A 16755-nucleotide genomic window follows, 5' to 3' on the forward strand; every position below is an offset into this window, starting at 1 on the left:
TTATGAAGTTTTGGTGCTGAAAATTCACAATACATACAATCTACGCATGGATGATATGGAATTGGCAATCATTGATGGTCAGACTGTAAATGTTTACGCTTTTTTTTTAATCGTCACATTTATTTAAGCCAAAGTAATGGAAATACAATAGTGCAATCATTTTTCTTATGAATAGAAAACAAAAAATCTGATGTGGACACCTGATTGCTTTCTTTTACATCTATTAAATAATCAATGTTTTTTAATAACTCAAAACTAGTATGTTGTGGCCATCACGAAACTTTCTTCTATATTTTTCCTTTTTCTGATCCCTCCCCATGCTTGACGAGGAAGCAATATTCCCAACAAAAACAAAATTACACATGCAAAAACTTGACGACCATCCCAATGTCTGAATTATTGCAAAAGCAAAGCAAAGAGCGAAAATTGAAAGTTATTTTAAAAGCCTTGCTTGAATTAATTACAAATATTTTATTTGTTAACAAACATAAGTTGGCAACAGTTAAAAATTTTAAATCATTGAGATAATATTTCCGATCATTTCCATAAAATTAAAATCACGAGAAATACGCAGACGACAATCTATTACGATTTATCTTTCTTATTGTTGCATTAATAAAGCTATTTTTATTCGCTAAAAAAATAATGATAATAAAAATAAATCAGCACCTCTTGGTGCGATTGGCGCCAAAGTTGAACCAAAGCCTGTTTACATATGGATTCACATATATTCCAAATTTCAACCAGAACGTAGCATTACTTCTTGAGATAGGGCACTCACAATGGAAAAAAAGAACGGGCGATTGCGCTACCCCCCTTTTTAGCTGTTGACACCAAAATAAAATCAGCTTTTATACCCACTAAGGGCTACTAGCCGATAAATTTTTCTTTCATTCCGTTCATTATTTCTTGAGATACAGCAGTCACAATTGATGACAAAAAACGTTCTATAGCTCAACCCCCGTTTGAGTTATTGACACCAAAATTGAATCAGCACCTGTTCCTGTTACTGGCAACATATGGACCAAATTTTGTTTGATTCCGCCAGTTACTTCCTGAGGAATAGCAATCACGCGTAACTCAAAAAACGTCCCATTGCTCCACCCCCCTTGGATGAATTCGCGCCAAAAACCAATGGGCACAAGTTCACATAGGGGCACATATGTGTACCAAATTTCGTTCGATTTCATGCGGTAGTTTTTGCTGTAGAGCGGCCACAAAAAACTGGTCACACACAGACGTGACACACATACACACACACATACACACACACACACACACACACACACATACACACACACATACACACACACACATACACACACAGACAGACAGACATTTTCCAAAAATAGTCGAAATGGACTCAGCACACCTCAAAACGTTCGAATCCGTCAAAATTCGAAATTCGAAAATTTGCACGAATCCAATACTTTCTTCTATATATTAGATATAGAAGAAAGTAAAAATGGATTCTTGCTCTCGTGTACGCGCGTTAGAAATAAAAGGCCATGGGAAGGTAAAAAGCAATGTCTTCAAATTTTTCATGTCTTTATTTATTTATTTATTTATTATTTTTTTTTGCATTTTGCTCATCTATTATAATCCGAACACTACTCGCTGTTGAGTATAAAACAGGGATTCTCAAACTGAGTGCCGTGGCACCCTGGGGTGACGTAGGAAGAGACAAGAGGTGCCATGAAGTGTTTACGGTATCAATACATATTTAAAGTGAGTATGCAAAATAAGGTCATATCTATTACACACCAACAAGGTCATCCCCTCATTGATGTAGAGCAAAATTTTGCTTGGTCGCGACTTCATTGTCATCAGAAACATTAACTGATGATGAAGTGTTATCAACAAGCAGTTTCTAATTACCAAGCAGGGTCATTCCATACGAATTGAGCAAAATTCGCAAAAAAGTGGTGACCGCATGGTAACAGATTTTTATGAAATTTGGTATACAGGTTCCTTTTATGGCTATATAAAAATGTCTAAAATATTTTTGCTTAAAATTTTTTATTTGAATAGTTACATGGGATTGAAAATTGGTCGAATTGAACAGCATTCTCATAAATGCTAAATGTTGCATTTTTGAGGACTTGTATCTTATTAACTATTTAATGAAAACATAAAAGTTATATGTTGTTGCAATCTATGGAGTAGTGTAATTAATCTGATGTCAGTAAAATTTTCAAAGTTATTATAATTAACTTTTAACCGAGTGTCAAAAACTGAAAATATTTCAATTTTCTCATAATTAAGCATTTCATTTTTTAATCTCAATCTTTAAGGAATGCATTAGCTTTGATGAAATTAATTCCCAATAATGTGCTAAGTATCATAAAAGAAATACCTTACTTTTGAAGTTGTATTTTAACTCCTTTGTCTCCAAAATCAGTTTTAAACTTAGTGACATTTTGTAAAATGATGATTTTCCCCTTCACTTACACACAAAAATTCAAATGAGGGAAAATTCGGACAACTTTAAAATTTTACAAGAATGTAGAGCTATGTTTCTACTATTTGCTTGAAGAAACTTGAAATTGGTTTTTAATTTCCAAACGTAAAATAAAATTCAGAAATATAGCATTTTCTTTGTGTTTTATGGGTCAATCCATACAGGTTCGACGGATGGGTGCGCTCGACCATTTTTAATTTTTTTGAAATTCATATCCCTAAAAGCTGGATGTGAAAGATGTTTAAAACCACTTTTATTTTTTCTCTCAACTGGACCTTTGATTTTTTTAGAGGTCATCAAAAGTGATTTTCGTAGTCAAAAATGAAACTTTTAGACCTTTGCATTTTGGCCAAAATCTATTTCAATTACATTTATGACAGTTAATTTAACGCTTTGATGATAAAGTGCATAAATTGATAGTCTTAGTCTTACATGCTGAGTTACGTAGCTGTAAGTTAATAATTAAAATAGCAGCAACGGGTTAAAGTTCAGGGTCAAATGTAAAAATTTTACTCATTTCAAAGGGAGATAACTTGCGTAGGGGACGGAAACACAAAATGAAATACGGCAAAAACTAATCACTGAAAACATGCTAAAAAGAATATGTAACTGTTGCTGTGTGTTTGTGCACCCTTTATAGATTACAGCTCCTTAAAAATCGGAAAAATGACCAAAATGACATTTTTAGACCCCAGTAAACCAAAAGGGGATGGAATTAAAAATAAAATTTCTTGGTCAATTGAATATTCCATTCAGGTACTATACATGTTATACATATTGTTTTTTGTATTTGGTTTGTAAAAAAGATACAGGTCTTTGAAATTGAGCAATTTTGCTACTCAATTCACACACTAAAACAGAAACAAAAAGTGTTAAAACTTCATTGCACCTTCTTAAATTACGTATATTGTGCCCTATATAATACATTATACTGAAAAAACATATTGTATTTTTCAAAATAATTATTTTAATTTTATAACTTAGAAATATTTGAACATGAATGAGTAGTTTATACTGTATGGAACCTGTATGGATTGACCCGTAAGTGAAATTACGAGAATTCAAAAAACTAGATAAACGACTCAATGATGCAAAAGCAAGCATATCTAACATTTATTTCGATTTTTAAGAAATGTACATTTTAGTAAGTACTTCATAAACATGCTTTTGAGAAAATGAAACACGAAAGAAATGGTTAGTTTTGCTAAACTTACAATAAAAAGAACTAACTAATGAAATTTTGCCTTAGTTCAAGTTACTCTAGAAACAAAAACACGCTGATACCAATGATTAAAATTTAGTAGCATCTAAAAGACACTTCAATGTGTTACGTAAAAAAACTTGAGTAAATTTAGAGCATTCCCTCATCTTCAAAAAAACATCTGAAATAGAGGAAAAAATGAAATTTTCGGAAATTTTCGATTTTTAAAGTACGATTTCGTCATCAAGAAATTCTTAAACAATTACTAAATTAGGGCAGATAGTTAGTTATAGCAAGGCTTCGCTCGATCGCTTTGAAAATTTAGGCTTAGCGTAAACATCAATTTCTAATATCAATAACAAAAGCAACAAACAGTTTTTAAACTTTCATACTTTGCATTCCCTCATAGATATGCATGGTTTACCTAAATAAAAATTTTCATTGAAATCTGTGACATGTCAGCCACAGCTGATTTGCTCATTTCGCATGGAATGACCCAGCAACAAAAGCAAACAGAAACCTGGTAACAAAAGTTGTTACAGAAGATTGAAGTGAAAACTACCTGACCTTATTTTACATAAAGTTACGTTTCTACATGTAGGTTACTAGTATGACTGTCGTTACTATAGTTCGACTGTAGGTTTGCTAGTATGAAAAAAGTTACTTATTGTTTCTGAAGCCTAATTTATGTTCCTAGTAAGGCTAAACTGTCTTTCTTTGTGGAAATTGCTGAAAATCATAATTAAAATTTAAATTCAATCATAAGATACTAGGTCATGAACCTCAGTGTGGATTTATTTGGTGTGCTTATTTTATGTAATAGAGATGGACTGGGGCGCCGCAAGAAAGTTCTAATTCTTTAAAGGGTGCCGCGAGTCGAAAAAGTTTGAGAACCCCTAGTATAAAATGAATTCTTTACCTATTTATTATTTTTTTTTTTTCTTTTAGGTTTCTAGCTCGGCTTCAGGGTTGAGAACAAAAATATCAGTCTCAAGTAAAAGCAATAGGTAATGTTTGAAGCTTACACTAGTCGAAGAGTAAATCGGAAAAAATAATTTAAAAAAACAACTAGGGTTGATTTTTGTATTCCTGAAAATCAATAGATCAAAATATGTGCAACAGGTGCATAATTTTCATTGAAAATTAGTACAATGCTTGATTCGATGTAACTACTTTCCAGGCTTGTAGGTCGTGGTCCATCTATGATGTTTCTGGCTAGACCACGGCCTACAAGTCGGTATATGACGCCGGACTGTGAAGAACTTATTTTTGATATGATGAGAACCAAAGGAATGTAAGCGGCAAAATTATTTAAAAAAAAAAAAAAAAAAAAACGGAGAGAACCAGTGAAAATAGTATGGGAACCTCTCCTCTGTTTTGGGGCTAGTTCTTCTGGTAGGTGCTGATATACAGCAAGATTTAGAAAAAAGATTCAATGAAAGCCTACCTAGAATCTGAACTTTAAACACGTTTTACTCAAAACTTCATAAATTTCACTTACATCCCTTAGCTTCTCACTGCCTCATATGACGTTTGATTTGATAATGTATTCAGTTTGTGCATAATTAACCATCTTAATCCATTGAAATAGTAGTTTTTTTAAGATTTAACGCCATTGTGAACTGATAATTTTCTTTGCAATGTTTCTGTAACTTTGTTTTTCCTCTTTCAAGTGAACACAAAATGTGCAAAATGCAGGACAAGGTTTACCATTAAGCCTAAAACGCCCCTTAAATTTCACTAAAGTGATTTATATAAAAAATTCTCTGAATATTTTTCTCAAAGTTGTAAACTTAAAAAGCGCAATACATTTTATCACCTAGTAAGTCCTTACAATCAGTTTGAAAAAAATTCTTATTTTGTGTCTTCTTTTCTAACGTTAATCCTGGCTAAGAATAATCCATTTTAAATTATATAAAATTTAAAAATACAATGCAAAGGCGGACAAATACGAGAAGTCGGTTGAAAATGAAATGGCGTTGAGATGTACATTCGCTGCTGTAGGTTTCATTGCAGATCTCTCTCCTCTCTTTTCTAACTACTGTGTATACAAATTTCGTTTGAATAAGTCATAAAATTAATAAATGTATGTACAACGGTGTATAGTTTCGTTCAGGACTGCGAGTCCGAGGGAAAATGATCGACTCCAACAGCGGGAGTTTTAACCCCATCGAATCCGATTCCTGTAGCCCAAAATCAGTTTGATTCCAAATGTGACTCCGCAGCCCTGGCAGAGTCGCAGACTTGGAGGGGAAATGATCGACTCCGACTCCGATTCCTTAACCCACAAATCAATCCGACTCCGAATCTGACTCCGCAGCTCTGTTCGAGTCTCGAGTTGCGAGCTCGAAGGAATAATGATCGAATCCGACTCAACAACTCTGACTCCTTTATCCCAAACAGACTCCCACTTCACAGCCCTGGTCTCTTTTTCGAAGCTCAATATTAATTAAAGTATATTTTGTATCTAATTTTCGTTTTTGTTTCAGAATAGAAAAAGCAGGTTGGGTTGATTTTCATTCTGTAATAGAAGGCGTAGAAGCGAAACATAAGGTATGTGATTTTCACTATTGATTTTCAGATTTCCACTCTTAAGAAGCGCTAATAAAGGTCAAATTTCAGTTTCAAAAGGATGCGCTAATTTTTCAATCACGTTATAGTTTTCTAATTTGGTACAATTTCAAACTACACTCCTGTTTGTGAAAATTGCAACACCATGAAGGAAGCATCATAGTTGAATGAAATTTAATATACAGTTGAGTAATAATGGTACAAATAAATGATTACATTTTCAAACCAAACAAACAATAAAAAGAGATAGAAATTAGTATTTTGTGTGGTCACTACGCTCCGCAATAAGAGCTGCTACACGACTCGGCATGGAGTAAAACAAAGTTTGAATATCTGCCTGCGGAAGAGTATTCCATATTGTTTGTATGCGCAACCCAAGTTCGTCTGTCGAAGCAACAGGACGAGGATCACGAGCGAGACGCCGTCCAACAAAATCTCACACATGTTCAATCGGTGACATATCCGGGGAAGATGCAGGCCAAGGAAGAAGCTGTACCTGCTGCGAATCAAGGTAGGATTTGACAGTCCTGACGACATGTGGACGGGCATTATCCTGCTGGTATACAGCCCCTGGCAATCTTTGCAGGAAAGAAAAGGCTTGGGACGGTAAAACGTTGTTTATGTATCGGGTACTGTTCAAATTGCCCACAATTCGTAGCAATTCTGATCGTCCATGATATGCTATGGCACCGCAGACCATAACTCTGGGTGTTCGTCCACTGTGGCGTTCGATAATGCACTCCGGAATGTGCCGTTCACCGGCATAGCGCCTGACACGAATTCGGTCATCATGGTGTCACAAATTGAAGCGGGACTCGTCAGAAAAGACGATCTGCTGCCAATCAGCACGCCAGCTCCTATGCACATTGGTCCATTGTGGCTGCAGGCGGAGATGGTTTTGCGTGAGAGGAATCCTTGCGCGCAGCCCAAACTGCAGCGGACGTCTCCGAATTGATGAAGCACACAATGAAACACCTGTAGCTGTTGACCATTGTGCTGCCAATTGTCTAGAAAAAGGTGTGCGGTCCGTCAGCGTCATACGCACCAGGTGTCTGTCATCGCGAGCTTACGTCTCATTTCGGGGTTCACTCCCGGATTTCCGAACTGTCCGACCCTCGTCCGTCCACTGCTTCCAAACACGCATGATTGTGCTGCTGTTACACTGCACACGAGCGGCTACTGCACGATAATCCAGCTTCACGAAGGCCGATGATTCTGCCCCGTTCAAACTCCGAAATTTGTTCAAATTTGCTTTCTTTCGTCGAAGAGGCATAGTAAAGATTCAGTTAACGTTTACTCTAGCATATAACCACCGATAATCACACACACCTCGCTACAGTCGTCCATTTATATTCGGTTCGATCCGCCGTTCAGAGGGCGCTGCTCAGCACACGCATGCGCTACCGGTCTGCAATTCTAATCATTTGCATATCATGCCCTACTTTACATTTCCTCCAATTTTCAGCTCACTCGCGTAAGTCCTTCGTGATGTTGCAATTTTCACAAACAGGAGCGTAATTTACTTTCAGTTAAATTTGTTTATAATTTACCGACTTTTCATAAGTTAGAGAATTGGCCATTCGTTTTCACTTACATTTATTTGAGTAATTAGAGCTTTTTATTAAAAAATGCGTCAGTATTTCATTATTTTATTCAAAAGATTTTTTTTTTTTTTTTTCAAGGAGTATTTTGTTAATAATGAATGTTTCTCCCTATCAAAAGAAAATTCCTTCTAAGGGCTTCTTGATTACAAAAGCTATCTTAAAAAGAATTACTTAAAATTTAAAAGCTGAAAAATAAAAGGAATGAGATTTGATATTCAAACAATTCTTCGAAATATATTTGAAAAAAAATTCCCATATTGATAACAACATCGGTATGGTTATAATTGAATTTCAACCTCTATGGCCTTTTATAACGTAAATGTAGTACTGGTTTGCAGCATATAAAAAATGGTAATATAGCATTTTAAATTTTATTAATGACTAGTGATACCCGCACGGCTTTGCCCGTAATAGAAAAATCAAAAGGTCTTTTGGTTCGCCTGTACACTTACAAATAATGTATGGTGAATTTTCTCGCCAGTTGGCGTGTACCCATCTTACGGTTCCACGTTATGATAATTTCGTATCTCGCCAATTGGCTTGTGCCCATGTTACGGTTGTTCCACGTTATGATAATTTCGTAATTTACGCGTCCATCTTATGATATTTTTTTTCTTAAAATTGGAATGGAAAAAGAACCACATCGAATTTTCAAAAAATCGCTTCGAGGTGCACACCCCCATGCTACATACTAACTTTGTGTCAAATTTCATGAAAATCGGCCGAACGGTTTAGGCGCTATGCGCGTCACAGACATCCTACAGACATCCTCCAGACATCCAGACATCCTCCGGACAGAGAGACTTTCAGCTTTATTATTAGTAAAAATTGGAATGGAAAAAGAACCACATCGAATTTTCAAAAAATCGCTTCGAGGTGCACACCCCCATGCTACATACTAACTTTGTGTCAAATTTCATGAAAATCGGCCGAACGGTTTAGGCGCTATGCGCGTCACAGACATCCTACAGACATCCTCCAGACATCCAGACATCCTCCGGACAGAGAGACTTTCAGCTTTATTATTAGTAATAAAGAAAATATCGCACCTGGGAACACAAGTCACAAAAGCACCAGAGAAAATTCAAGTTTTACGCAACACTTTTAACTAATTATTTTGCAAAATCTATTTGCACAAAATAGTTATGGTGTTGTGGTTACTGGTCGGCTTTTGTAATCTAAATTGATAATGTATACTTGAAACTCGAAAATGTTTTTTCAAAATTATGAAATTTTAATGATTGATGTGTCACTATTGATTACTTCACATCGTTTGAACGCCACTACGCACCAGTTATGTGAATTAACTTACAGCTTTTTGTGGAAAGAAAGAGCATTGAATTTATATATTTTACAATCAATATTTGTTTTCAAACTTTTAGATGCGTCACTTATGTTGCTGGAGTGACGCATGAGCGTTTTATGTTGCTATAGATTATGTGATAAAGTTAGTTATGGGGATAAGATATTCTTTTTTTCCCCCCAAAACTGAAAATGTCTCTTTCTGAGGTCAGATTTCAAAGTAAAAGGTGTAACAACACAATGGGGTCATTTCCAAAATTTTAAAAGTATTTTTTTCTGAAAGAGCATGCTTAAAAACATAGGATCTGACCATTTTTTAAATAATTTGTTTAAGTTTAATACTTTAAAAAAGTTACTTAAATCGGCGCGCTTTCATTGCTTACATTTCTTGCCGATGACATCACAAATGATGAAATGCCATATCTGCGTTGCCATTCACAGAGCAAAATATTTAATTCGCATCTTTACTCACGTGTATTGGCAACGATATGGTTGATAGCAAGCGTAGAGCACAATTTTAATTCGCTTCCTGATTATCAAAACGTGGAAATGCGGTAGAAAGATGCGCCAAAGAGCATGATTTGTGACGTCATCAAGACCACGCCTCGTTTGAAAAATATGACATTTTAAAAAATTAATTAAAAAATAACTGTCGGGAAAATGAAAGTATTTTCTGGGTCCATGTTTTTTTTTTTTTTTTTGCTTATTCTACCAATTTCAGTGACAAAAAGTACTACTTTTGACTGAAGGAAACAACCCCATTCCCTTCGAGGTTTGAAAGTCTTATTAAAACAAACTATTACCAATACAGCAACGACAAGTCAATGCATTGACTTTAATGGAGAAATAAACTCGACTAGTTTTACTTGCAACATACCGACAGTCTAGGTTATGTCATCCAGAGACAGCAGTTTCGTCCTTGTTATGGACTCATCAGTCTGGAATAGTCAAAAACGAGTAGGAGGCAGATGTTATCTAATTGAAGCTAAGAGGTCAACAAACTGGAAGCTTAAGTGAATTTAGCACACCAGCTATCGCCAGCTCGGTAATTGTATCTGCTGCATTGCGAAAGGTTCACATAATAAAACGTTGGTAAAACAAAACTTGTAGAGTTTCTTCCTGAAGTAAAGTCAACGTTGTTGCTGTACTGGTAGGCCGTGATGGTCTGATCAGTGGGGCGTCGGACTCGTAACCGAAGGGTCCCGGGTTAGATCCCAGCCGGATGAAGATCCTCCGTGCTCGTTAACGGTGACTGGGGCACGTTAAATATGTCGTGGTCACAAAGTCCTCCATGTGAATCACTACCTCTGAGGGTGATGGACCAGGGATTGCTCGGTTTCTGGTCTAGATAAACAAAATCAGAGCAGTCTTCTGGGTCCCATCCAAACGGTTCAACCACAAATAGTGGTAGGTACGGGGGACTCTGAAGTGTGAAGTGACGGGTGAAACTGTGTTGGTAATTTGTTTGCTTTGATAAATTTTCCAAATCCGGGAGGGAATTGTGAAAGGCCCTGTATTTCGATTGCTCTACTGCGTTTGGAAACAGATTTCTGATTTATGTCGTCACTAGCTCTGTAACTCATGAGCTTATGACATGTTTAGACAATCTTTTGCCTTCCTGAAGTCACACTGCCAAATTCTAACTTCTAATTGAGATATTTTGCTGCCTAAGTTGAATGTTTCGATTTTCCAGTGTGCGGATACCAAGAGCGATGAAAGCATGATGATCTTCTTCACCAGCGGAACTACTGGCAATCCGAAAATGGTTGAACATTCGCATAGCAGTTATGGAATTGCTTTAGCGGACGCTGGAAAGTAAGCCCATTCAAACAAGTTTAAGTTATGACATACTAATATAACTACTACTAGTTAAAGTTATCACATACACGAACTAATCAAAATCCAGGGATGGTACACGATGAATCGATTATACATGTATTCAATTTGTTTTGTTTTGTTACGAGTTCAGGCACTTCAAGAAATGACGACACAGTTCTTGAGAAAACACAGGAGATTTATTTACAACTATGTACAAGAAATATCGTTAGCAACTGCTAAATTAACCATAGCAATTAGGCAAATATCAATTAACACCGTAAACTCAACGGTCACACACGTATTTACATCAAAATACGCGAAAACACAGCGCAAAGACTAATACACACAGAGCTGAAAATATGCTCTCCAGCGCACGGCTTATACGATTCACAAGCAAAACTAACTCTCCCATTTAAATGCCACACGGTTTTTATACTGCTTTGGAAAATTCGACAAAATTCTACCACTTTCTCATATTTTCTTTTTATTCCATTCACAAATCTTATCATTCAGAAATGGGGGACCATATACCTCAGTCGAATGTTAGGTGGCTGTATGTATATATTACAAGAAGCTATTTACAGGTTACGTAAAATAATTTTAGATGAAAAATAATGGAATATACGCCTAAATTAGCCAGAATACAACAAGTTAACCACAAAAATAATTACTATTTACAGAATTTGTAACAGTATGTATGTGGACTTGCGAAGTACGAGTATGATGCCTCAAAAATATTTATAGTCTATTTCACTAAAACTGATAGCAGAGAAAGAAAAACCAGAGTTACACTTGGTCCACCCTGCTTTGCTTCTCTGTTACTCATCTCCCACATCTGTTTTACCAAGAAGTTATAGCAAAGGGAGAGAACAGCAACGTGACAATTGGTCGAGCAAATCAGCTCGACCATCACTACTCTAATCACTTCTATTTCACTTGAATCATCGCCAGGATGTGTTGGTGAACTATGAAGAACTAATAACATGCACAAAGATTCTGTCGCTGTCGCAATCCGTGTAAAAAGTTTAGCTTTTTCAGTGACATTATTTTCGATAAGAAGTTTTACATTTTGTTTCAGGTATTGGCAAGATTTAACCGATCAAAATATTATTTGGAATTTAAGCGATACAGGATGGGCGAAAACGGCTTACAGCAATTTATTCACGCCGTGGCCATGGGGAGCATGCGTATTTGTGCATGAGATGAGAAGATTTTCGCCTGTATTAACACTTGAGGTAAATGATATAATTTTTCCCCCCTTGTTTGCAGAGCTTCTTTCATCTACTCTCTACTGGAAAACACATCTTAAATCGCAATATTATTAAAGTTCAAATAAATTTGAATTTTGCAATACCCTCATTTTAATTAAATTCTCCTTAAAGACATGCTTATTTTTATTTTATTTATTTATTTTTTTTATATATATTTTGCTTAACTGCTTCTAACTTTGATGACTTTCTATTATCTCTTTAACGGATTTGGCTAGGAACCAGACGGTTGCAGGTTCTAATCCCGACAGTCATTGCTTTGAAATGCAGCAAGATGGTTTTTTTCTTACTCAATTCTCAGGTGTAGGGGGGGGGGGGGGGGTTGGGGGAGTGCTAGCCGTCTTTAGAATTCTTCCAAAACTTTCCCTTGGTGATTCTTTACACAGAAATGTTCTTGAAGTAAGTTTTTTGTGGAGCAATATAGCTTACTGAGGACATAAAACCATTAAAAAAATACCTTTTTTGAAACTCTCCAATGGGTCAGCGTAAGAAGCCTTAGAATTTTGCGGATCTAGTGCGTTTTACAATACGGCATCGTCCTTCATGTGCCACCGTAAACGTGTGGATGTCAATCGAACAGAGAACTTTGATACCCTGTTTCCTCATCGGATGGAGGCTTTTTGGCTCGCTTCTTGGCGAAGATGCACCAAGAATTTAATTTTGCCTAGAGTATTCAAACGCAAATAAATTCTCAAGGGATCTTTAAAATGCCGCATAATCATATAACATGGATGCTGACGATTTCCTGCGCTCAAGTGTTCTTCTTTTCAGAAGATAAGAAATACTTTTTCTGATCTAATTTTACTAAAATAGAATTATTTCCTCTTTTATAAATGTTTTAAAGAAATGTCCAAAATGTAGCTAAACTCGTAAATATACGCGTCTTTTCTTCCCTTCTCAACCCATTTTAAAGAGTTGTCTCGTTTCAGAAATGATATGAGGAATGCCATATTACTGCACAATATGAGGAATGCCATATTGCTGCCGAGGACTGCACGAAACTGCAGTCCTCGGATGGAATAACTGAGCTGGTGGTGTATTTTAAGTATTTCTGCCTTAGCCATGGCTTAGGGCGGTAACTTACTACAAAATACCATGCCTTGCCATCAATCTTTGAGTTGAACCGCAGCATTGCTGCGGTCACTCATCTGGTTCGCTAATTCTGCATTAGCTACCAGTTTGTTTGGCTCTCTTGGCTCCCTCAAGAGGTTTTTCGCCTCCAGCTCATGTGATTCCTATTCCGGGCTGATGAGTGCTAAAAAGCACGAAACTGCAGTCCTCGGATGGAATAACTGAGTTGGTGGTGTATTTTGAGTATTTCTGCCATATTACTCGTACTGCCTTTGGATACACACTAAGAAAACATTCCGAAACGTTCCTGGAAAATTATAGGCAGCTAATGTGCCTAATTGCTGCCAGCAACATATCTGGCAAAACACAGGAAAGTTTCCCGCTAAAAGTCAGTAACTTTCCTGAAAATAACTTGGAATCTTGCTGAAGTATTCAGAAATCTTCCGAATCGAAGTCAGTCGTGTTTCTGCTACAAATCGGAAACTTTCAGAGAAACTCAAATATGCTAATAGTAATAGCTTAGCACCTTCCTGATTTACTAAGAAAGCACCTGAAGCAGTGGTATTTTTATAAAGTATACTCCATATATGCCGTTTTCTCTCAAACATTTTTTAATAGAATGATGGTGCAGCAAGATATGCAAAAATATGAGTTTTGCAAATTAAGTCACTGTCTTAGTGCTGGTGAAGCTTTGGTAAGTAAGACTTTGATGAGTGTGAAAACCGATCCATTCCATGGCCCGATTAACCTCATTTCAGGGCCCCCTCACCTTTTGCTTTCAGGACATATTTTTTAAAAACTCTACGCACATTTTGAAACAAAACTCATTAATGCCATATATGTATTATTTCCAAAAACGGGGAAGAGATTAAAGTTAATCCCCCCTCCCCCCGATACATTGAACTTTTGTACATTACATATTTTTGTATTCGCATTCGTAGCAGATATAGCGTATACCATCAAGTTTCAAAAATTTTCATAATGACATATTACGTATATGATCGGCATCGGGTACTGAAAGTATACCCTCAGAAAAATTGATGGGAATATCACTGACCTGAAGTAAAAAGTATGGCCGAAGCTAAAACGGGATTGCAAGCAAATAAAGAACAGCATATTTGCCTGCAATCCTTGCGAAGCTACAATATCCAGAGACTGCATTTCGCCCTTTTTTAGGTTCAGTCAATCTGAATGGACCACAATTGAACCGAAGACGAAAACCTTAATAAAGAAGCTGAGTATATTTTAATATTGGTCGCTAAAAATATTTTTCATAGCGTTGTGAAGTCTGCATTTATAAATTTTGTGGTATTTGAGGAAACGTTTCCGCAAAGACACTTGACTTCCACAGGAAACTGGTGTAAACCTGTAAAACGTTGCCCGGAAATAATCTGTGACGTTTTGGAATTTTCTTACAGTGTAAACAATAGAGTGAATCCTCATAATTAATCAATTAACTGCATTTTTTAAAAATTTTTCATCAACTTTTCAAGAAACATAATTCTTGTTGCACTCTCTTAGGTCCTGTCTAAGTATCCAATCGATACTTTATGCGCTCCTCCTTTGGCTTATAGAATGATGGTGCAGCAAGATATGCAAAAATATGAGTTTTGCAAATTAAGTCACTGTCTTAGTGCTGGTGAAGCTTTGGTAAGTAAGACTTTGATGAGTGTGAAAACCGATCCATTCCATGCCCCGATTAACCTCATTTCAGGGCCCCCTCACCTTTTGCTTTCAGGACATATTTTTTAAAAACTCTACGCACATTTTGAAACAAAACTCATTAATGCCATATATGTATTATTTCCAAAAACGGGGAAGAGATTAAAGTTAATCCCCCCTCCCCCCGATACATTGAACTTTTGTACATTACATATTTTTGTATTCGCATTCGTAGCAGATACGACTGGTTAGTTGTTGTTTCAGATTTATCATTTCATAAAATAATTTATCAAATGCGATAAAGGTATATTGCAAAGTTTTTAAGTCGTTTTTGAAACCCCTGTTAATTTTGAGGGGGAAGCTTAAGCTTCCTGAGCCTTTTGGGTAACCAGGCCCTGATCCATCCTCTGAAATGCGATGATACATTTACCTTGCAGCATGATTTCAGTTTCGTGTCACACTTCGAAATCAACTCATAAATGGCTAACAGAAAGAGGAATCTCTGTGTTAAACTAGCCAAGTAACTCCCCTGATCTCAATCCGATCGAGAATTTGTGGCATCGTCTAAAGAAAAAGGTTCAGAATCTACACTCCTGTTTGTGAAAATTGCAACACCATGAAGGAAGCATGATAATTGAATGAAATTTAATACACAGTTGAGTGGTAATGGTACATATAAATGATTACATTTTCAAACCAAACTAACAATAATAAGAGATAGAAATTAGTATTTTGTGTGGCCACCACGCGCCGCAATTAGAGCTGCTACACGACTAAGCATGGAGTGAAACAAAGTTTGAATATCTGCCTGCGAAAGAGTATTACATATTATTTGTATGCTCACCCAAAGTACGTCTGTCGAAGCAACTGGACGAGGATCACGAGCGAGACGCCGCCAAACGAAATCCCACACATGTTTAATCGGTGACATATCCATGCGGAGAGCATTTAAACAACCCTTACTCTGTCAGGGGACCATGTTAAAGTTTTGAGACTCCTGATTGGCCAAAGCGAATGACTAGCGCGCACAAACGGCGGCCATGTTTTTTCGTTCGTTCAACGCATATGAAAAAATTTCGTTTTAATTCAGTTCATGCTTGAATGTATCTATTTTCCTTCTCCATTTCGAACAATGACTACCTGTTTATTCTTTCAACTGTGCAATTTCTTTCTGCATTCATTGAATATTACTCATTAAAAAAAGTTTCTATCAATCGTACTTTGCTGATTTTTTGAATTGAAAAAAAGGGGAAAAATTCTATGTGCTGCCATCTATATATACATTGTAGTATTTTATACTCGCATAAACTCATTTTTGGTATATATTTAAAACATTTGGAAAATTTTACTGTGTAAACTGTTTTAAATTTTAATTTGTTTCTTCTATAAAAGATTTTCTTCCACAAAATAATTTCGAACTAGTTTTTGTATTGTCAAAACAAAACAACGTAAGTAGAAGCACAAATTTGTAAATTACAGCAGACACGTGTTTCGGCGTTACAGGGAACGCCTTTTTCAATGCAAAAAATAATGAGCTTATGGATGAAAAGACATCCAACAAAACGCTTTTGTCGGATGTCTTTTCATCCATAAGCTCATTATTTTTTGCATTGAAAAAGGCGTTCCCTGTAACGCCGAAACACGTGTCTGCTGTAATTTACAAATTTGTGCTTCTACTTACGTTGTTTTGTTTTGACTTTACTATTCAGCACAAAGGTATTTATTTATCTTATTAGTTTTTGTATTGTTTGGTGATAATGTTTAGTGGTTTTAATAAGATTAGAAAACACAATATAT

At 36.1% G+C, this 16755-nt stretch overlaps 1 protein-coding gene across 2 annotated transcripts in view; it reads left to right on the forward strand.

Annotated features, from left to right (window-relative positions):
• Nucleotides 1–16755, forward strand: part of LOC129216148 (acyl-coenzyme A synthetase ACSM3, mitochondrial-like) — a 124714-nt gene that overhangs the window by 43331 nt on the left and 64628 nt on the right. For both annotated transcript variants that reach the window (XM_054850306.1, XM_054850307.1), the window contains exons 5-9: nt 4611–4669; nt 6152–6215; nt 10833–10954; nt 12036–12192; nt 14818–14946. In XM_054850306.1, the coding sequence (XP_054706281.1) occupies nt 4611–4669; nt 6152–6215; nt 10833–10954; nt 12036–12192; nt 14818–14946 (531 nt within the window). The remainder of the gene's footprint in view (nt 1–4610; nt 4670–6151; nt 6216–10832; nt 10955–12035; nt 12193–14817; nt 14947–16755) is intronic.

The sequence above is a fragment of the Uloborus diversus genome, chromosome 2 (assembly GCF_026930045.1).
Source record: "Uloborus diversus isolate 005 chromosome 2, Udiv.v.3.1, whole genome shotgun sequence".
NCBI lineage: Eukaryota > Metazoa > Arthropoda > Arachnida > Araneae > Uloboridae > Uloborus > Uloborus diversus.